The sequence below is a fragment of the Cyanistes caeruleus genome, chromosome 4, assembly GCF_971803275.1.
Source record: "Cyanistes caeruleus chromosome 4, bCyaCae1.hap1.1, whole genome shotgun sequence".
Classification (NCBI taxonomy): Eukaryota; Metazoa; Chordata; class Aves; order Passeriformes; family Paridae; genus Cyanistes; species Cyanistes caeruleus.
The window spans coordinates 76889830-76912814 of NC_141704.1; the positions used below are offsets into that span (position 1 = coordinate 76889830).

Consider the following 22985-nt stretch of genomic DNA (forward strand, 5'->3'; position numbering starts at 1 on the left):
ATAAAGACAGGAACCGCATAAAACCTCATTAGGCCCTATATGGTATTCCTTACACAGCCAAAAATTTCCAGTGAAGGCGGTAGAATCTTCAGCAGGAAAGGATTAGTAAAAGTGGACTTACACTGACTGTCTGATATTTTGTTTTAAAAATATAAGAGCAACTTTTCCAAATTTGTTTCTGTGGGAACTGGCAAACCTTGCCAGCACCTTACTGGAAGAAAATTAATGACCAGGGAATAATTGTGAGTCCCAGTTTTTGGAGACCAGACAGTGGTAGCTGTCTGCAGTATTTGTGTCACTGAGCATCCCATCTGCAGGTCCATGTGCAGTGGGGTGTAGGAATGGATGTGCACCTTAAGTATTTATGGAATGGATTTGCTTCCTGTGAGTGTCTGGAAGTGTCTCTACTGAGGAACACAAGCAGAGGGAGATTAACTAAAAACTACTTTAGTTTTGTCAGTGATTCCTGGTCCTGCAGAAGAATGATGGAGCTGTCAGCACATTTGTATGTCTAGTCCTTATAGCCAGAAGTACTTCATTGTCCTGTCTATAGAGAACCAAACAGAAGGGACCAGGTTAAAGGAGAGAAAGGGGATTGCTCCAATTTCATGCCTTTTCTTGGGAGCATTTTTAACTGCCAATAAAAGAAAGTCTTAAAATTTAGGAATATAAAAAGAGGCGTGGGCAGCAGGAAGAGACCCTTCTGCCCCACTTTGGTGAGACCTGACCTGCAGAGCTGCCTCCAGCCCTGGGGCCCAGCACAGGAAGGACATGGAGCTGTTGGAGCAAGTCCAGAGGAGGCAGCAGGATGATCAGAGGTTTGAAGCAGCTCTACTGTGATGAAACCCTGGGAGAATTCAGAGTGCTCAGCCTGGAGAAGAGAAGCTTTGGGGTGACTTACTTGTCTGAAGGACCCAACAAGGAAGGTGAAGACAGAATTTGAACAAAGGTCTGGAGTGACAGGACAAGGGAGAATGGCTTCAAAGTGACAGAGGACAGGGTTAGGTGAGATATTGGGAAAAAATTTTTTCCTGTAAAGGTGGGTGAGACCCTGGCCCAGGTTGCCCAGAGAAGCTCTGGCTGCCCCATCCCTGGAAGTGTCCAAGACGAGGTTGGATGGGGCTTGGAGCAACCTGGTCTTGTGGAAGGTGTTCCTGGCCATGGCAAGGGGGTAAGACAGGATGAGCTTTAAGGTCTTTTCCAACCCAAGCCTTTCTGGAATTCTGGGATTCTATGAATATATAGGCAGTCCCTTTATGGAAGTTTCTGTGATATTTTCATATATCCTTATATATTATCCATAGAAACAAAGTTCTGAGTCCTTTGTTCTAATGCTGAGACTTTTTAGCACATTATTGTTTTGACATTAATCAGAGTAGCTCCCATAGAGAGCTTTGATTCACTTCAGAAAAGCAAATAACGCTCTAAAAATGATAATACACTGTAGCTATCTCATTGTAGTTGGAGGCTCTCCGTGCTTCACAGAAATTACTGGGCAAGCATTCCTAAGAATGTCAGAATTTTCAACTTAGTTCTATTTAAAATGGGGGAACAAGAATGTGAGGGGCTGGATAGAAAATTTTAGGGCTGTGTGATTCATACTTGAAGTGCAGTTTGTAATGGTGAAAGATTATCAACTTTGGGGCTAGAGAAATAATTTCCTAGATCTTTTTCTAAATTATAGGATGCATAAACAGGTCTACTTATTCTACATGTGCTGTTACTTTAATAAAAAGCACCACTTTTGGAAAGAAAAAGCTTTGGAATACTACCAAATGTCCTAGTTCCATTTATTATCTAAAGGTGGGCTTTTCTCATTATCTACAGAGTTTGTGGGATAGTTGAATAATTTACAGCAATCTGTTTGATACCAGACTGCAAACTCTGTGTTTATCTTCTTTCAATGTTCATATTGCAAATACAGGCATTAAATTTCCAGTTGGTGTTCTAACTGTATCAGGATTTGGCAATTGGTCTGCTACTAATCTCACAATGTGCATTTGTGTCTATATTGAAATTGATTGGAAAACTGTATCAGGAAATACTGATCTTAAATTATTTTATGTATAAATGTGGAGGAGTTGGTGAGAGAGAGGGAGAGAGAGTAGATACTGTAAACAGAGTGCTGATGAATACTGAAGTAGTAAATAGAAATATCTTAGAAGTCATTCCTGAGAGCAATAAAGGCAGCAATTTTATTTCATCTGTGGATAATAAACTTGTTTCACATTGCAATATAAGCGGTGGCTATGTTATATTAATATTTATTAGTCCCTATGATGTTAGGGTTTAGTTGTTCTCTTTTCCTCACATCACAGCCATTTTATAAAAATTCAAGTTAAATTGCTACACAATAAGCAATTAAAAGTGTTTGTTTGTGTATGTGAGAGAGAAGAAAGTAATCTGTGTATGGAGATATAGAGAATGACAGACTCTCCCTAAGAGAGAGTTCTCAAAGTGATGGAGTTCTGTTTGCATTAGTTAAAAATTTGGCTCTTTGAATGCATATTTCAACCCACAGAAACTGTTTTACTGTTCTAATCAGAGTGGTTTGAATGGGTTTCCTGCTTTTTAATGGGGTGTTTGTATATCTCTTGCTTTGACTGTGGGCAGTGCCTCTTCAGGAATGAGATTGTGCACTGTGTTCACTGGCCTTTTATTGTGACATGTGAAGGATTGCCATCTTGGGGGATAATATGAGTCAGAAAGTGCCTGATCCAAATTTAACCAAATTTGTTCATCTCTAAATTTAGAGAATAGCTGAATAAGACAGATATATTTCAGTTTCCATCAGTGACAAGGACAGAGTGTTGGCGGATGCCTGTTAACAGCTTGTGTTAATAGCGTGTGTTTTTGATACTCACATGGGTGTGTATGGGTGGGAAAAGTCTAGTTACTTTTACTTATCATGTGCCTGTTTCTTCTTTGACTGCTTTTAAATTGCTCTTGGGCTTGATGTTCCTTCCGTGCAGATAATTCTTGGGCAGATGGTGCGCTGTGGTCTTGAGTCATGTTTTTGCCCTCTTGAGTAGAAAGACTTGCATTGGACTTGGATTTTTATCATTATGAAAACTGAAATAAAACTGCCTTTTAAAATAAGGCAGGCACCAGGCAAGGTAAGACAAACCAAAATTCTTTTTCTTGATCTTACAATCAGGCTTCAATATCAATAATTTGAGAAAACAGTTTCAAGCTTATCCTCCATTTGAGCATAACCCTGAGTTAACATATATATAATTCATGTCTTCTACAGGATTAATCATATCCACATGTCAGTTTGTACTTGCCTGTTTTTCTGTGATGGGGTCTAAATCTTTTTGACTGTTCTAATTCTTTGGCCAAATATTGTCCTTGGAGATTTGACCAGTGAAAGCAAGACCATATCCCCACTGCTTTTGTGCAAGGCATTTTGTTAATGGGTATGATTGTTTGGGGGATTTTCTCTGTGAGATCTTTATTATAGACCTCTGTTTAGCCTCTTTTTCTTGTTTTATTTTATTACAACCTCAGTTCAGTGACTTGTGTCAACAAATTTGTATGTGTAGTGATGGATTGTGATATTACAAACAATTTGATTGTTGCATCCCTCACTAAATCAAACAGTGAAACTGGTTGGGTGGGAGATATGTTCATTTTTATTTGCAACATCACTGCAATAGCAGTGGCTGAATAGGTAATACCAGAATGTGCATGACGGCTTTGACAGGATTTAAGCAACATAGTGCTTCCTGTATTTTGCTGACCTAGTAATGATGATTTAAGGGTCTTATCTGAAATGTTTAGAGTTGGGGGCAACATTGGTGGCTGGGTTCTTTTCCCTAGAACTGAGATTGATCAGGGAGAGACTTGTTTTCTCATATTTGGGCTAGGTTTTTTATTCTTTTTTATCTATATTACATATTTACAGAGTACATGGAGCTACATACACTAGGGAAGCAAGGTGCAAAATGGAGAGAGGAAGAATCTCCATTTACCCAATAATCAAATTCCAAGTAACTTATTTTCTTTCGTGACTCAGTGGTTTTTCTTTAGTGACCCTGTGTGCTGCAATGCGGATTCTTTCATCCAATCACTCATTATTATCCAAAAACCTTTAGAAGAAGAGAAGAAGGAAGAGGAACAAGAAAGAAGAAGAGACAATGCCCCAAATCCTCCATCTTGTATCTCACATATTAACTAAAACTCCAAAGTCTAACTTTTTCCCCCAGTGATTTAATACAATTCTGTCTGACTCACACACTCATTCTCAGCTTCTCTACTTAGTTCTAGAAGCTTTCTCCATGGCTTTAAGTTAAACTCAGTGTTCTCTTGGGTGTCAGAGCCTGTCAGCACAGATAAAGGAATATCTCCTATGCCTCTGACCCAAACATCTCCCTGTCCTGTTTGAACCAAGAGCACTTCCTTAGCACTCTTTTCTATCATCTGTTGGAACCACTGAAGTACACAGGGCACAAAAACCAGGACTATGATGACAATCAGTATGAATATACCTATCCTTATAAGTTCCCTCCACAGTGATGCAAGGCTCAACCAACCAAACAGACCGTCCCACCACAATCTCTTTTCAACTCCATGTTTGGCTATACCCTCTTTCAAGTGTTGTAAACTCTTGTGTATGGACTCCAAATGATCAGACAGATTCATACAACACATTTCTTCAAACTCTTCACATCCATGTCTTCTCTAGCAAGAGAAGATCAGTTGCTGCTCTGTTTTGCAGAGTAGTGTCTCACACTTTGAACATCAGTTAACAAATTGCTCAAAGCAAGAGAGGTGGAGCAAGATCGCTTGCTTAGCCAGCAGCCTAATCTGTCCAATTGTTTCAAGGCTTCTCCTAAAGCTACTTGAGGCGAAAGGAGAGCTGCTACGAATTCTGTCCAAAATTCCATGAGTGAAACTCATCATTGCAATCAGATGCGTACTGATTGACAAACCTCTTCCCTCTGAGTCTTTTCTCTTTTATCATTTTTATGTTAGATGTTAGCAGAGAGAGCTTTCCAATACTCCATGGACCACCTTTAATGTCTGACGGAATGGCGGGCCAAACTCTCTCTTCACAAATAAGAAAATTCCCTTTTGGCAATTGCAATGGAACATGTCTGGGTGGTGTAATCAGGACTGATGTGAAATTGCACCAAGATGTCACATCTTTGTATAAAATCCTGATTTGGAGTGACATCCGTAACTTTATCTTTGTTTTGTTTTGACACAGGAGAATCGAATACTCTACAAAAATCCCTTCTCACTGAGCCAAGGATTTCCAGTTCTTGGGATTCATAGGATGTCATAGGGAGGAATTTGGTCTAGAGCACCATCCATCAGCAAGATTTAGAATGAATCGTGAAAGTTTTGGAGGGATGTTTTTTGGAATTGACCACTCGTCCACTGGAAAACCAACCAAGCAAGCCAAGAGTGGTTTCCCTGGACTTGAGTGAGTCAAACAAATGGCATCCAGGCCTGATGCATTGGCCAGTCACCTAAATATTTTCATTTGGTTGACTCACAGGCAGGACTGCATTACTTAAAGCAATCAATGAAGTGACAAGGGACAAGGGTGATACCTGATTTAGTTTCATGTTTAATGGCCATTTTTCTCATGTGAGATTATGAATTGTGATACAATCCACACCACACTTTAGCAAACAAGGTTTTACAATATTAACATACTTTTTTAACTATCTTAACATAGCTTTTTTACATAAATTCCAAAGTTCGCTACTTCTGCATGTAGGATAAAAGATGTTTGTTGTCAACTGCAGTCTTGATAGTTCATGTCTGCATGCTCACTTTTCTGTTACTGGGATCCTTGGCTTGTTTCTGTGGTCAACAAGGCTTCACGTTCTTTGCTGGAAGGTACTTCTGCCCTGAACCTGTGGAGACACAAGCATACCCTTTGCCCCAAGTTATTAATTGAAATGGACCTTCAATCTGTCCTGTTTCTGGATTTTTAATCAGAACCAAAGGATTTTCCTTTAATTTTGCCTGAGTACTGTTGGAAAAATGTCAGATGATTGGCAGAGCTGGTTCTGCAAAAGAACTGTTCAGAAAACTTAAAATACGTAAGGTTTTGTTTAATCACACTTGAAGCGTAGCCTCTGCCTCCCCCCTTTTTTGTGTTTAAAGATAAGACACCTATCTATTTATGAACATGAAAAACATCAAAGCAAAACAATACATGTAGTAAACAATAAACTTACAGCAATTAGGGATCAGTTAAATGATAGACATAATTGATAACACATGTGAAATTAGAAGATCATTAATTATTAAATGTACTAGATGTACTATCATGCCAGAGTCTGCAACAGCTAATAAACCCCAAATCAGTGATAAATTGTAAAGTTATGTCCAGATAAAAATTCTCCAAACTCACTTTAAAAGTAGATTCAGCTCTTATATTAGTAAGGTCAGATTGACAAGTCAAAATGACATGAATATTTTTTTGATGCAGAAAACATCTGGGTCTGTTGGGAAATTTCCCATCCAGGTAAAATCAAGACCTGGCCAGGGCCTAGGCTTTAAACTGGAAGGATATCCCTAACTTATTTTTTTTTTAAACAAAATGCTTAACAATTAGAATCTAATCAAATATCCAATATTTGATTCCCTTCCAAGTTTAACTTTGGAAATACTGGAAAACCATGAAACTGCATTGGATTAAATCTATAACAAACCTGTTCAAACAAAGGAAGAAACTAAAGAATGAAAGAAACCTGTGCAGTTAGCTAAACAACCTGTTTGAAGAAATGCATTTTACAGTTAGAGAACAAAAATAATAGAATATATGAGAATCCAACTACAATTACAGTAATAATACCTTATAATTCATGCTTATCATAAAAAATCCACAAATTTATATCATACAATGAATACATCACCAGCAAATGTGTAAAGAAGATAACATTTTCAAAACATTCATGCATCAACAACAGAACTGAAACAAAGTAAAAAACTTTTGAACTTCTTAATATGAATAACAATTATAATTTTTTCATGTTACTTAGAAAAAGCAAAACCAGCAGGTATTATAAAAAATATCCATAAGCTTTTGAATTTATTTTTGAAGACACTTCAGTCAACATGGGCTTCTCTCTGCAGCTCAATTTTGACTGCAAAAACCTGTGGCTTGGAAAATGAATGGAACAGAAATCTGAATAATCCAGCAATGCAATTAGCAATTCTTCTGATTTTTGAATTGCCCAATCAAAATGTTCTTTTTCAAAGATAAATCATTACAAAATCTTTGCCTGCCATTATCAACAATCTCATTCTTGTCCTAATTATGATCTGTACTATCATTTCTATTGTTGTGAAAATTGTTTTTGGAGACCTGTAGGGTAGAAAAATCTATTCGATTATTAACAATGAATGTTTTCTTTGAAGTGTCCCATTAAAATATGAGACCGTACAATTGCATGTTTTCTCCTAACGGCAAGGAAAAATGGTTGAGACATTGCACAACAATGTGCTTGTCTTTATTGAAGGGCTTCAGTGATCCTCTCAAGAACTTCTTGAGCCTCAGGCATGAGGGTTCTGGGAGATTTAATGTTGCTTTCTCCTCTCAGTAGATGGAAAAATGGTGCAAGTTCATCATTGGTGATTGTTTTTCAGTCCTTGAGGAAGGACTACCCAACGTATAGTATCTTTGTAAAGGTTCTTCTTTGTTGATGCTTGGGACAGAAAATGCATATCATGGAGCATCTTTTGAATGAAGTGGAATGTTGAAGAAATAACCTTTCAGATCAGTGATCACAAGCGGCCAATCTCTTGGAATCAGCAAGAGAGAAGGCGGACTGAGTTGAAGTAGTCCCATCTCCTCAATGACCTCGTTGATTTTTCTGAGGTCATGAAGCAGTCTCCATGAATTGGAGGTTTTCTTGTGGATGACAAACACTGGAGGATTCCAAGGACAATTTGTCAGCTTGATGTGACCTTTCTGCAATTGTTCCTTCACTAATTTCTTGAAAGCACTCAATTTACTCTGTGTCTGAGGCTACTGGCCCACCCAGACAGGTTTGTCTGTCTTCCAAGTCAATCTCAGGGTGGTGAGTGTTGCAGTGACTCCCATCAAAAATCCACTTCTATTTTTGTGCGCCATTGTGACAGGATGTCTCTTCCCCAAACCATGATGGATTTGTACACAATGAAGGGACAAATGATTGCTGTCTCTCCTTCTGGCTCTGAAACAACAATTGACCATTTGCTCTGCATGCATAATGTGCTTCCTCTGATCCCTGAGAGGGAGTTCAGAGGTATTACCAAGTTCCATTCTCTGGGCCAAAAGACATAAGAAATGACCATGACATCCACACCGGTGTCCAACATGCCTGTAATTGTGATTGTTTTGTCACCACATGTCAAGTCACAGGTAATTTGGGGCCGATCACAGCCTATTTGTTTTATCTAGAAGACATGAACGTTCATGTCGTCATTGCTGGGTGAAGTTTGTTGACTCACCATTGGCATGACTTGCTGTACTGCATTAGATGGCAAAGCAATGGCCTTCAACGTTGGACTGTTCTGTGGAACCATCAATGGAGGATGCAAGGGCTGGACTGTCAACACCCCATTATGGTTTGCTGAGATGACTGATGGATAGACAATGACCCCTAGAGTACTGTTTCTGTCCTTGCCTATAATTAAAAATTCTTGCCTCTTCCATGATGTTCCAGTGACCACTGTGGGAATCACTGCACGACTATCATTCATGAAGTATGTTAATTTGAAAGCTGCCAATTCTCACTGCACCCCTGGGGGTAGCTGTTCTGGGTCACTTGGGAAGTTGCAGATGGTCCTGTGGATGGAGTCTGATTGGGGTTCCTTGCAGATTGTGTTCCCTTAGAGGGGTTCCAGACTGTTGAGTCACCGCAATCACTTGTGTATTGTTGGCGCCCCATGTTCTTTGTGCTTCCTGGAAGGGGTAGAGGTCTTCCATCCACGTCTGTTTTGAAGTGATATTGATTTGCATAATGTCTTCCTCTTCTGCATCTTGGGCAAAGGCCTGGTGCTTTTGCGTTTCCTGATGACTGGGCAATTCTTTTTTATGTGTCCATGCTTCCCACATTTGAAGCATGGCTTCTTGGATAATTCTGTTACCATGACTCCTGAATTGCCTTGAGAAGTCACACTGAGCGCTGCAAGAGTTCTTTCAAGTGTCTTATCTTGTGCTTTGAGGAGTTTTCTGAATCTGTCTCCCAAGACATCTGATTGGATGTCTGCGATGTGCTGAGGTGTGCCTACCTTGCTGCAGGCTTCTATCATTTGAGGCAAGGTGCTGATTATGCGCTTCCATTCTAGGTCGAATCAGGAGTGGTTTTGCAGATTCATCATGTTGTTGAATGTGCCTCTCAATAATAAAGTATGGAGAGCCTAACCCATTGTCTTTTATGGCTTCCATCAAGTCCTTGATGACATCATGAGTCAAAGGCTCCCAACTAGGATTTACATTTTGCCTGCCATATCTCACTGGCAGTGCCACGATTTCTGTTTCTGCCATGTCAAAATTCTCTTGAGTGTTTTTTGGGGTTTTTTTCTGTTATCTGTGCAGTTTGTCATATTGGATTCATATTTTACAACATGTCCTGAAGGATGTGCTATCAGAGGTCTCCTTGCATCTGGAAAGAATACTCCTCCTTCTTACCTGAAAGCTGTGTCCATCCCGTGGAACTCTTCCCCTCTTCTATAAGGAAGGGAAGGCATCATTTGTGGTCCAGTGTTAAAAGGCATTGAGGGTGCAGTACAAGGGTTCACCAGAGGTGGCACGCCAATGGGAGGTTTGATGTCTTGTTGACCACAAGATGGTGCTGCCTGGAGGGGTATAGGGACTATTTACAGTGGTCACGTTACCATCAGATCTCACAAAAGACGTCTGAGGGAATCCTGTATTCTGTGGAAGGAAGTCCCGTTACAGTCCCGTAACTGTAAAAAGAGATCTCGAAGGAACTCTCTTGGAAATGTGAGCGACGGGGTGATGGACGGACGAGAGAGCGAGCTGATTACTTGTCCTGTGACTGAGGGAGCCAGCCAGGCACTTGGGGAAGTTGTGCCAAGCTCTGGGGTGCTGCTTGCCATTCCCCAGAGGTTTGCTGTAGCTTATGGGAATAGGGGTATACTTACAGAAAAGCCTTGACCTGCTGAGATTTTTATAACGTCCTTAGTGTTTGTATTTTTTAATTATAAACTTGTATCACCTGCTTGTGAGCTTTTTCCGTTTTAGTCTTTGGTTTCTGTGTCTTGGTTGCTCAGTTGGAGCAGCCTCAGGGATGTTGAAGTCTATGTTGACATGTCCCATTGTCCTGGGTCCGTGTTTGCTGTGGGGCAGGGTGCTGGGTGTGTGGTTTGAAGGGTTTGTGCCGCTGCTTGGCTTGGCAGGCTGTGCTTGAAAGCACTTTGAACCTCTGCTGCTGTTAGCATAGCTGCTTGTGGTATGAAAGCGGCTGCTGATTTTCCAAGCTGCTGTTGCTGGGCTGGTGCGGCGGCTGTGGCCCCCCTGCATCGGGGGACTCTCGGCCTCGGCTCTGTGGGCTCCGTGAAGCGCTGGCTCGGCTGTGTGGCGGCTGCTGCTGCTGCTGCTGACTCGGCTGTGGCAGCTCCGTCTTCTGGCTGCGGTTGCCGTGGTAACCATGCAGATGTTCGCAGCAGAGCTGCTGAAGCCGCTGTCGCTGCCGCCGGCTCCGCCTGTCCACCTGTCTGTCCCCCCCGCAGGGGGTTGGGCATGGAAGAAAAGAACCACGCCTGCTTTTGATGTAATATTCGAGAATGGGAAGGGGCTGGGCAATCCCGCCATCATCAATGGGCAGTGCTGAGGCAGTGCCGAGGCTGGAAGGGGCATAGGATATTCCTCTGCTGAGGGCTGGCCAGGAGGAGGCGGCACAGGCGGCGCCAAGGCTTCTGACAGCGGCAGCATCCCTGCTGATGTCGTTTTGGCTGTGGCTCAAAGGAAACCCCGGGCAGTCGGGGCACGGGAGCAGCCGTGCCTGTCAGGGTCCGGTGTCGCTGCAGGGCGGGCGGGCCCGTCCCGTGCTGTCCCCGGCGGGCTGGGCCGCCACCCCCCGGCCAGGGGGTTTCCCCTCCCTCTTCTGCCTCCCATGGCTGTGGCAATGGCTCTTCCTGAGGCTGCCCCGCTCCAGCTGCTGGAGGGGAGGTTTTAGAGGTTTGTGAGGAATTCGCTACTTGTAAAAGGTCCTCGGCTGGCTGGAAGACTCCGCGCCCTCTCCGAGTTGGCAGATGTTTTCCACAGTCCCACTCCCGGTGGCAGTGGAACCCTTCCCGCCGGGTTTGTGAAGGGTAAAATGTGTTTTTCTGGCTTTTACCGCCGGGATTTGATCCTGTGAAAGAAACGCTCGCAGCGCTGTATTCCGGGACTGGAGCATCCCCGCTTCTGCGGAAGGAGGAAGGGCAGACCCCGCAACCTCAGGATGTGTCGGCAGGGTTTCTCGCCCTGTGTTTGTCTCTGTGGAGTCCCTTGCCTAGGTATTGGAGTTCCACTTGGTGGAAACTCTTCCATAAATCACCCTAGAAGCCAGCAGGAGTTTCGCTGCTGCCTGGTTCTTAAGAGTATTTTTTTCATAAATTCATGTATTTACAGTTTCCCACAGGCTCGGGGTAAAAATTTCTGTGGATCCATGCCAGGAAATTCTGCTTGAATCCAAGATAAGATGCTATTAAGCTCATCGATAGAGACATGGATTGGATGCTCTCTTATCATTGCTTCTAAGAGAGTCCAAACTTCTGTCTCTGGTTTGGAAATTAAGTTAACATTTTCTAAGTTCCCTCTGGGTCAGTCTGTGCCTTGGTCCTGTGTCTGTGGTCCATCCCACAGCCCACAGGTTGGCTTTTTCCACTCTCACCAGCTCACAGAGATGGCCAAATTCTTCCCCATGGAATTTTCCAGCTTTGAGTTGCCTTCTCCAAAAGGGCTCTCGGTCCTGAGTGCCACACATTGGGTGACAAAATGTCGAGACATTGGTGGCTGGGTTCTTTTCCCCAGGACCAAGACTGACAAGGGAGAGACTTGTTCTCTTGTATTTGGGCTCAGTTGTTTATTCTTTCTTACCTACATTACATATTTACAGAGTACATGGAGCTACATGCACCAGGGAAGCAAGGTGCAAAATGGAGAGAGGAAGAATCTCTCCAAGGCTTTTTATGTGTCCATTTACCCAATAATCAAATGCCACATAACTTACTTTCTTTTGTGACCCAATGGCCTGACACCTGTGTGCTGCAATGCAGATTCTTTCACCCAATCACTCATTATTACCCAAAAACCCTTAGAAGAAGAGAAGAAGGAAACGGAACAAGAAAGAGAAAGATACAATGCCCCATCCTCCATCTTGTATCTCACATATTAACTAAAACTCCAAAGTCTAACTTTTTCCCCCAGTGATTTAATACAATTCTGTCTGACTCACACACTCATATTCTCAGCTTCTCTACTTAGTTCTAGAAGCTTTCTCCATGGCTTTAAGTTAAACTCAGTGTTCTCTTGGGTGTCAGAGCCTGTCAGCATAGATAAAGGAATATTTACTGTGCCTCTGAGCCCCACAGTTTACTGTCCTTCTGGATATGAAATAACCCACAAGTCAGCATTGTTTAATTTAATATAATATTTACTTTTCTTTGATTAATGTCATTGTACACTAAGATATTTTTTAGAGAAATGTATTGTAGCGTAGTAGTGATAAGAATACTGTAGAAATTTGGCTGGGATATTACAGAGATACTATGATTTTAGAAGACTGTATATGGTAATTAGTTTGCTCTAATGAAACCCCACAACCCAATTTGCTGATTTCACATTTTCTTTAGAGTGAAACATTACTATATTCATTTTCTCTCACACTTGTCTTTTCAAAATACAAGCCAATCATCTATATTCTGTTGACATGTAATTGTTAACCTTTCCTGTAATATGGGAAATTACATATTGCATTTGTTATTATTGCTAGAAAAGGACAGTCCAACTTCTCTAATAATTATGAGAAGATAAAAAGCTTCAGGTTTCTGCTATACCTGTTTTTTAAGTGGGTTTCAAAGCCAGAGTAAGTGGATTTATTTGAACCATCACTATGATGGCTCAGAATTGTCAAGTTTTGAGGAATATGAGCTCTAACTCATTCTTCTAGCCTGAATCCAGAAATTTGTTTTGAATTTAGAAGTTATTACATAGAACCAGAATTAGTTTATATCTTGGTGTATTATGATGTGTTTACACTTCAGTAGGTTAAAGTTTATAAGTCTTAATAACAAAGTATTTTTCAGCAAATTCTATGAGCATTGTCAAATGTGTGAGTTTGGAATATCAATTGAAGTCAGGTCTAGAGAAGCTTTATTTGAAACAGAATAATTAATCTACAAGATACATAACCAGCATCTCTTTCCTATTTTCCTAAAGACAGTACAATAGGCTTGACAAGCTATTAGTGATTTTTGTTGTTGTTATTATTATTACTATTACATTTTTTTGGAAAAGGGACGTTTAATAAAAAGAAAAACCCACAAGCTTTTTTACCTGTTCATCCTAATTTTTACATTTTTTCAATTTGCAGTATGAGGGTGTAGAGTGCACAGAAATCTCATATCTGCATGCAGAAGATAACTGAGTAGCTTCCCTTACCAACATTCAGCTTTTGCAACCAATGGCATGATATAAATAACCCTGTTTGAGTAAGAGCCACTCAGTCTAAAAAATTATTAGCCATTTCATGCTGTAAGTGACTCTTCATAGCTTCCTGGCAATTATTTTGGATTTAGGATATCTTTTTAAGGAAGATGAAGTGAAACTTTTTCCAAGGTCATATAGGGACTAGACATGGGAGAGTGGCTTCAAACTGACAGAGGGCAGAGTTGGATGGGGTATCAGTAAGAAATTCTTCCCTGTGTGGGTGGTGGGGCACTGGCCTATGTTGCCCAGAGAAGCTGTGGAACCCATCCCCAGCAGTGTCCAAAGCCAGGCTGGATGGGGCTTGGAGCAATGTGATCTAGTGGAAGGTGTCCCTGCCCATGGCAGGGAGTGGAATGAGATGCTAAATAAAGTCCTTTCCAATACAAACCATTCTATGATTTCATGATTGTCCAATTAAAAAACAAAAAATCCTCCATTTTATCTCTGGGAATGATGTGATTGAAGTCCTGATCTCTTCAATGGTATCCTTACAGATACACACACAGCCTTTCATTGGGCTAAGACTCACAAAGATCCATGGCTCTGCCTCCATGAAGACTTTATTATTGTACTGTCTGATTTACCCAGTAGGCAAGCTCAAAACACGACGTATTTCCTCTATCTTTAATTTCTAGCAAAAGAGATTTAAACAAAGACCTTTGAAGATCTTTAGTGCTGAAGTGCATCTGGCTGCCTGGAGCTCAACTCTCTGCTCTGAATACTCAGTAGAATTCAGGCCTGGGCCCAGGTGAAATCTGGGGATTCTTCTATTTCTACCAGTCATTCCAAAGAAATGTTTGCACTGGGGCATTGTAGGAAGTGCTGTCATGTTAACAAGGACGAACAGCAAGGTGCAGAGCATTGATTGGAATTGTTGGTTCTCTTTTCCCCCAAGTGTTCTCTAAGCCACTGGGCTACAAAACCACATCCTTTCTTCTATCACTGACTAATTTAGCAGAGAAGCTTGGAAGAAGAGTCTTTGTCTCAAGTATGTTCTGATAGTTAAATGATTCACAGAGCCATGTGGCAGTGTAGGATCTGAAATCTTCCTACTCTGGAGTAGGTGGTTGGGGTCCCAAGAAACTTGTTGAAGGAAGAGATGGGAAGGAGAAGAAAGCGCAGCTTTCGTGGGGTATGTTTTGAATGAAACTGGTTAACCACAGATTGGTCTCCAGAATGGGGCTCAGGGAGGTGAAACTCAGTAGGAATAAAGCAGGTCTCCTCTTTCAGAGCAAAGTACAAACACATGTAGTAGAGCAGCAAAACACATCAATGCAGCATCTCAGGAAGTAAAAGAGATTTTCTACTTACTAGTTCTAAAATTTCCTGACTCTATCATTGAAGGGAAGCACTGGTGCTCACTTTGGTATATTATAATTCTGGAAAAGTATTATGTGTAATTTATTGTGTTCTGAAATGTATGCTTATGTAGTCACATATATACACATATATAAATATACTGTATATATATATATGGATGTATTTATATAAGCATAAATTTACCAAATCCTTTTACTATCTGAACATAAAAGAACAGCCTTTTTATTTGGATGATCAAAGAACCAATTACATCTGTAAGTGAATACTACAGAGTTTATCACCCTCCAAAATTAAATATGGCTATTTTCTTTTACTGTAAGACAGCACCTATATAGCATCTGCAATGATTTTTCACAGCTGCAGTCCTAGCACTATGGAATACCAAAGTTAGGAATTCAATAGCAATGGTAATTCCACCATATTGTGTTAAAGCAATATTTTCCATTGGGTTTTGCTGAGAGATAAGTAGCTTAATGTTGCTGAGCAACATTATTATATATTATTATATAGTATTCTACATTATTTTATACTAAAAAGTATATAATGCATGCTTATGGGATGTCCTGCACAACCAAGTTAACATCTGCTGAGAAAGTTGCTGCTTCCTTTCTTTTATCCTAACAAGCTATTAACTGCATAATTTTAAAATCAGATGTATTTATATACACTTTATATGGAATTCAGGCAAAATTTTATTGTACTTTCCCAAGTTCTATTCTCAAGGAAGTAACTTTTGGTGCCAACATCCAGTTATTATGGCTGAGCTGATATAATAACTTCTTTTGTCAAAAAGGGTTGGAATTATCATCTCATTTTCTTTGTAGGTTTTGTCTTCTGCTTGGTCCCCGCTCCTTTCCTCTGCCACCTTAGCTAAGAAACATTGCTTTTCCCCTTGTCTTTATTCTGTTGCTTGTTGGATATTTTCTTAAGCAAATTCAACTTTCTTCTGCTTAGCAAATTGGATTAGCTTAGCTCAGGCCTGACAAAAGGCACTGTCTGTCAGCAAGCAATTTTATCGCCTCAGGTTGTCACTTCCCTCATATTTTTCAGTTCTTCTGAGTGACAGAAGAACACATAACACTCAGAGCACAAAAAAAAAGAGTACAAAAGCAGCTCTGAGCCCAGTGGGTGCTAAGGTGGAATCACATGGAATTCTAATTTTTCAGTAGCTGCTAGTAGGCTGCATGGACCATTCTGATAGGTGAGGATTCTTAAATCACTAAGGTCATTTTCTCCTTTATTTTTCATCTCCTTGCTTTCCCTTTTCATACAGTAATCTTCATATCCTGCAGCTGTGGTAGGACAGTGGTGCTTTAGTAGCTGCTAACCGGGTCTGTTGAAGATTTTCACTCCTGCCTGAGGTCACTTGAGGGAGAGGTGTGAAACTGCTTTGTGTGACACTGTTCATGCATTTTTCCCTTTACTCAGGAATATTTCTGCAAACTGTGAACACAGACTAAGTAATTTGAAAACATCAGTCATTAAAAACCACATCAACCTGGAACAGTTGAGTAGTTAAACTGCTAACCTTTTATGAATCATCTGAGCAAGAGACTATAGGTGTGATCACAGCTGCTGAGTCTTGCTGCAACTCATTGACTTTATGCTCATTTGTGCAGGAGGTGGAGACTTAATTAGTAAATATGGTTTCTGAATAATGCTACAAATCACAGAACAGGTATGTTGCTAATGCATTTGGCACACCCAAACTTTCTTTTGCTTTTTAATTTTCTTTGGATTCATAAATTTAGAGTGTGATCTAATGTCTGCAGAAAAAAATACTAATAAAAATATTTAAATATATATATAAAAATTATTTTAATAATATATGTAGAAATAATTTATAATTATTTTGATTTTAGAAATGGTACATTAAGAAAACTACTGACCAGTAAATTGTGTTTAGGCATAGGTGTTTGGCACAGCTTGTGTAAGTAATCAGCAGGATTTCTGAAACGGTGAAAAATGTGGACTGTATTCATTGTGTTTTCCCTTTACCAGAATACATACCTACAGTGTTCAGAGTTTGTATTTTTCAGTGCAGTCAGATGGCAATGTGCAAGTGGTAAGAAGTAGAGACAGTGGTCTGAAAATCCTATGGTAAAAGCAGAGATAAATTGGGTGATGCTCTGAAAAGCCTGAGAGCCACAGGAAAAGCAGAACATTGTTTGCTTCATCTCAGCATATTCTCTTCTGATACCTGCATGAGCTGTGATACCACCTTGGGCTTTCTTGCAGATGAGTGGTGATGAAACGGATGAGTACAAAAACCTCAGCAGCAACTAAGAATTTGGTTTTCAAAGCAGGTGTGGAATTTAAGGTGGTACTTTGCCTCCTACTGCTTATGGCTACCCCCATGCAGAGAGAGCCGTTCCAGGACAAAAGTCCAAGTCATTTTTAATTTGCTTTAAGAAGAATTGTTTAAATTTGTATTTTTGGTACCCAAAAGAAGTATGGTTTCAAAAATACTGACATTTTGAAAAAGCAACAGGACATATATTTCCAATTGTGTGCTTCATAACAATCATAAATTGCATATGAAAGGATGATTAATGAATTCTGAGTAAAGGGAGAGTAACTGGAGAGAACAAACACTTTTAAAACCAGTAAAATAAACCTTTATATTTCTATGAAATTCCAATTTAATTACTGTTTACACAAAATATGTGTCTGAAATAATAGCCTCTTTAGAATTCAATCAAATGTGAAATTGATATCTTATTCTGTCAGTTTATTGGAAATACCATGCAGTGATTTCACCATAGTTTTGAAAGTTAAGAATGATTTCAACTGATTTTTATGCAAGTCTAGAAGGAAAAAAAAAAGAAACAATATGCATCTGAACATGTCTTAGAGGAGTCTCAACATTATGTCTGAAGGCCTGGTGCTTTTATTGGTGGACTTTACAGAAAAATGATAGTATTCAGATGTTGACGCAAGCTAGAGGACAGCAATTGTCTGGAATTTGTGGGGGAAGGGGCAGAAAGTTTTAGGCCAAATCAACTTGGAGGCTGCATACAGTGCTTGGCATTTATATAAAGCAAGCTCAAGGTTGAATGCAGCATTCAAGTTGTAAAATAGATGTAGAATGGGTCAAAAACCCCTGCAATTACTTCAGCGATGATCCATTCAGGTTAAGAATGATCCATTCAGGTTAAGAATTTTCGTCTTTGCTGTTGCCATAGCAATCTACCACATTAAAAATCCATTCTGTAAAACTGTTGTTGCCAATATTGAACACATAACAGACAAAAACATTTTTTTAATAGCTTAGGTTCAACACGAAGAAGACCTATATCCTAAAAAGATGCAAATATTCTTTAAAAAGAAGAAGATTAATATTTCCATAATTCATTGTGGGAACACATTTTTGCTGCAGTGTTGATGTTGTTATAAAATCATTTGCAAATAATCCGGCAATGCAGTGTCAGTTGAACTCAAATAAATGAACTGTTACAGCTGAGATACAACAAACCCATATGTCCCTGAGTTAAACTCTTATTTTGGTAACATGCTGTAGAGCTGTGTGTCTCTAACCTTCTGCTACTGGCTGAGTCTGATTATCTTCAGTGATTAACTGGAGTGATTTTACTTATCCTGGTGTAATTCTGGAATGGGAGAACAGTTGCGTCCCCTAACAGCTTTACATCTGTGATCTAATCTTAAACTGCTCATGGACACAATCTCCTATGAGTTTGTACAGATAATGAATTGTAGCAATGAGTCCTTAAGCATTTGTTAGTACATCTGAAGGAGGGGGGAAAGCAATTTATAATTCAAAGCAAACATAGCAATGGTTTGACAAGTGTATGTACCCAAACTGAATAAAATGCAATTATTTTTCAATAGAGATACAATATCTAGATACATACATATGTATATATGTGTGTGTGTGTGTATTGATTCAAGACTGAAAGGGCAGAAGCTTGCTTAAATCACAAATAGTCCTAGATTTGAGAACTCAGGCATTGACTAAATAAGTCACAACATAATAGCTGGAAATTGAATGTATGGCCCTTAGTGTGATCAGTGATAATGTAGGTCTCATTTTTGTTTCTGATGCAGCATCCTTTTATCCTCTGACCATCTCTAGACTTCATCCTTTGAAGTCTTATTCTCCATCCATGCCATACTTCTTTGTTTCACTTTTTATGTCTTCCATTTGCTACTGTCCCCACACTGCTACCCCTCAGTTGTCTTTGAAAGCCTTTATTTTGGGATAGTGTTGATTCATTGCTGGAGAATCATAGGAAGTTCACACAATATGGTGAGTTGGAAGGGACCCACAAGGATCATTGAATACAGCTCCTGTTGGTTACTCCTGTAGTTACAATGCAAGGCTTTAATAGAAATTATGAGGAGAAGTGATCTTCTTTTTTAACTGCACTTAGCAATATCTCTTGAATTTTTCATTTTGTTTTGATTGAATGGGAGGAACTGCTTTTTTTTTTTTTTTTTTAATACAGCTGTGTCCTCTTGTATGGGGGCTTGAGTTGGTTTTCCTATTTTAAGTTATTACTATTTTCTTAGTGAATAAATTGACCAGTGAAAAGAATGATTTCATTTGGATTCCTTCACCTGTTTTTGCAATTTGAAGTGTGACCCTTTGGAACACATGCTGCTGGATGACATTTACCCAATGAGATTGCAGGTCCCCTCCACAGTGGGACTGCTTCATTCCTGTCTGAGAGCATCTGTGGATTGCTCAACCAAAACCATGTACCTGACATGCCAGATCCCTGTCTGCCTGTGGCATGTGTCCCAGCCACATGTGTTCATTATCCAGTAAATCCTGCTCTGAGGGATGGAGTGGTTGAGCTTTCTGTTCTAGTCCAGGGTTGAAGCTTGAGGTAAGAGTTAGCAAAAGATCATGAGCTCCCAAAATGCTTCTGAATGTAAATTAGACAGTAGGAAATACACCTGATGAATTTGTTCTTATTTGAAAGAAACACAAATGTATAAAGTCGTTAGTCTGGTTCAAATGCGTACAGTTAAATCTGAAGATAACTGGAACTTGGCTATTCACTTTCCCCCATCCCTTCACATTGTAGATGTTTCAGGGGGTCGCCAGAAAAGCCCAAGTAGCTTTAGACAGAGGAGAGATTCAGAAATATCTTTGACTTTTATGGACCTTTTCATAAAAATGCTTAGAGCTGTAAATGTAGAAATAAGAAACTCATTTATCTTTACAAAAGTGCTGCTATTCAGCACTCATAAAATAATCTTTTAAATTACTGTTTCTGCTTGTATCAATAAATTCATACAAAATGCTTAAAGGTCAACCATTGCCAGAAAAATGTCTTTTCAGCTGGCTAATTAGAGGTTTATGAGAATGTGCACCAGCTTGCTCTTTAGATAAACAGGAAAAGAAGAAGGAGAAAAGAAAAACGGCCCCATGGATAAAAATGATAGCATGGAATTATTGAGTGGCAAGTCTTTGATCCACCAGGTTCACCGTGGCATGTGTCAGGGCATGAAAACAGATGGCTTTGCTAACAGGAAGAACAAAAATATTTTTCTATTTGTTGGGGAGGTATCTTGATTAGTCACCTCCTGGAGCCCACAGGCTTGAGCGGAGGGCCCAGCTTGAGCTGATGTACGAAGGGGAGTGTGAGCAGGATTTGATGTGTCATAGCCTGAGCCATGGGAAATCTGTCCAGTTCTTATTGCATGGTCAAGGGTATCAGATAAGGACACTTATGTTCTTATTTCCCCCATAAGTGGTTTTATCTTCTTGTTCATGTAGAGCTTAAATAAGAACAAAGCAGTGTAAATTGTACCCAGAGCCAAACTGCCCAACCACCCATTCTGGCACCTGCACCTCCTTCATTGCAGAGACCACACTGAAATTCCCTGTTTCATAGTTCACTTCTTTCACCCATCATCATGGAGACATCCTGGTCTGCCTAAAAATTTGGCCATTAGGCTGGAGCTCTCCATGCATGGATGAGATGAGTTTAATCAGTCACATGGATAAGACACTGGAAATCTAGTTTGCATTTCCACCTGCACAACAGTCTAGCCCTGACCATTATCATTTTACCTCTAAATCTAGATTTTTTTCACTAAGAGGAGACAATAATACTGACCTAGGCAAAGTACCCAGACATAACAGATGAAATGTGTTACAGGAAAAGTACAGAGGTCATTGAATTCTTGAATAGCTTGAGCTATTTATTGCCCAAGCTGAGAAATAATAACAAAACAATGTAAATGGTGAAAAATAAAGTAGATTCTTAGATGTGTCTCTGTCTGAACATACTGTAGTGCTAATATTAGCATCATATTGAAGTTCTTTTTCTTGATTTTTTTCCTTGGCCATATGATTTCTATACTGAGATTGTTTCCTTGAATATTAATTAACAGATCCTTACTATAAAACCATTTGTAAACAGAAGGCTGCATTTTTGTCACTGAAAGTTTTATAACTTAAGAGTGCCATTATTTGGTTTTGTACTTTTGTGTTTGCTGCAGAATTGCTACTTCAGGAAAATAAATTGATTAAATTTTGGAAGTGCAGGTGACATAACTGATGGCAGTTAATTTCCCTACTACCCACAGATGTTTCATCCTGACTTTGCCTTCAAGTGAAGCTGAAGGAACAGTGCAGAGTAGTTTTGTGGTGCTTCTTGTTTGTTCTCTCATTCCCATTTCTTTTGTCTCAGTCATTCTCTATTTTGAAACCTGAACCAGAACTGGCCCAGCAGTGCACCCAGGGGCTGACATGAGCTCCTTCCTCACAGGACAGAGTCATTCTGTTCTAGTTGCTTGTTTGTTTTTCTTATTCCCTGGAGATATTTGAAGTAATAAAAGAAAAGAGCTTTGTTGCTCAGACAAGGAGTTATTTGTTTATCTTAACAATTGATAACTCTATCTTACTTAACATCTCAGTAATTTGATTCTTATCTTTATAATCAATTCCAAATTTCATTCAGTGTCAGCACTTGGTATTTTAATGACATCACAGAGTCATTAAGATTGGAAAAGACATCTAAGATCATCAAGTCCAACCTTGGACCGAACACTACCATGCCAACCATGTACTTTGTTGTCCAGCTTGAAAATCTTTGCAAATCCTTGTGTATCTGTAGGAAGAGGAATATTAGAATGTGTGTTTTCAAGGTCAGAGGCAGCAGCCTTTAAGGCACAACTTTCCAGAAGGAAGAACTTTTTGTTTTTAACTTTCTGTAGAGGGTATCTGTACAGCCCAGGAGAAGTGGTGGTGCCCTCAATATTTCCTAGTAAACCTTGGACTTCACTGTGTGGTGAAAGAAGTCCCATTTGGGATAGTAGGAAAATATAGATGCCACTTGTAATAAGTTTTCTGTAGCATGAGTTGGAAAGTTCACTTCAGTGAACTTAAGTATTTACCCTAAAAAATCTGAATCTTGACTGAATTGATTATAGTTCATGATAATATTAAGCAGGAAGTTGTGATAAGTCTAATAAATGCCCATAGCAACAGGTGGCAGCTCAATTTCTCCTTCTCCCAGACTGCAGTAGCTCAGCATGTTATTCTTGCTGATGTGTGAGGCAGTGATAGGGTATACAGGGCAACGAAGTTGTTCAGTCAGATCCTTCCTATTGTTTTTAGTCCATGTATCACCCTATAAGGAAACTGGAAGAAATATCCCTTCTGTTCCTCACCCTGCTGCCAGAACCTTTATTTTAAAGGAAGTGTAACTTGTTTTATCATCCATGGATGGAAATGCTGTCCTCTCTGCCCCCCTTTCCCTCTTCGCTTAGCTTGAGACAGGATTTGAATGGAGTACATTTTTTTCATGGATAATCCAGGGTACTGGTAATCCATGAGTACTCAAGAAAAATTGTGTTGCATGGTTATAACTGTTCAGCTCTCCTTGTTGTTTTACTCAGGCAAATCTTCTTCAAATGTTAATCTTTGTTGAATATGCAACATCACACCCCCAAATGTCTTTGACAGGAGTAGCAGAGGTAAAAATATAAACGCTGTAGGAGAAGTTTATTCAGAATATTCTGC

The 22985-nt window shown here is 39.8% G+C and overlaps 1 protein-coding gene, 1 long non-coding RNA gene and 1 pseudogene across 6 annotated transcripts in view; 1 reads left to right on the plus strand and 2 right to left on the minus strand.

Annotated features, from left to right (window-relative positions):
• Nucleotides 1-22985, plus strand: part of PHF21B (PHD finger protein 21B) — a 180852-nt gene that overhangs the window by 111030 nt on the left and 46837 nt on the right. The window contains exon 1 of one of the 5 annotated variants that reach the window (XM_023919140.2): nucleotides 10549-10745. The exons of the other annotated variants lie outside the window; for them this stretch is intronic. Coding sequence (XP_023774908.2) covers nucleotides 10623-10745 — 123 coding nt within the window. The 5' untranslated portion in view covers nucleotides 10549-10622. Of the gene's footprint in view, nucleotides 1-10548; nucleotides 10746-22985 lie in introns of those variants that run through there. 5 annotated transcript variants of the gene reach the window in all.
• LOC147653792 (uncharacterized) lies at nucleotides 4213-5501 on the minus strand (annotated as a pseudogene).
• LOC147653793 (uncharacterized) lies at nucleotides 5559-9692 on the minus strand. The gene is made up of 2 exons (XR_015285775.1): nucleotides 9641-9692; nucleotides 5559-5870 (listed from the first exon to the last, which is right to left on the minus strand). It is a non-coding gene; the product is annotated as an uncharacterized LOC147653793 (long non-coding RNA).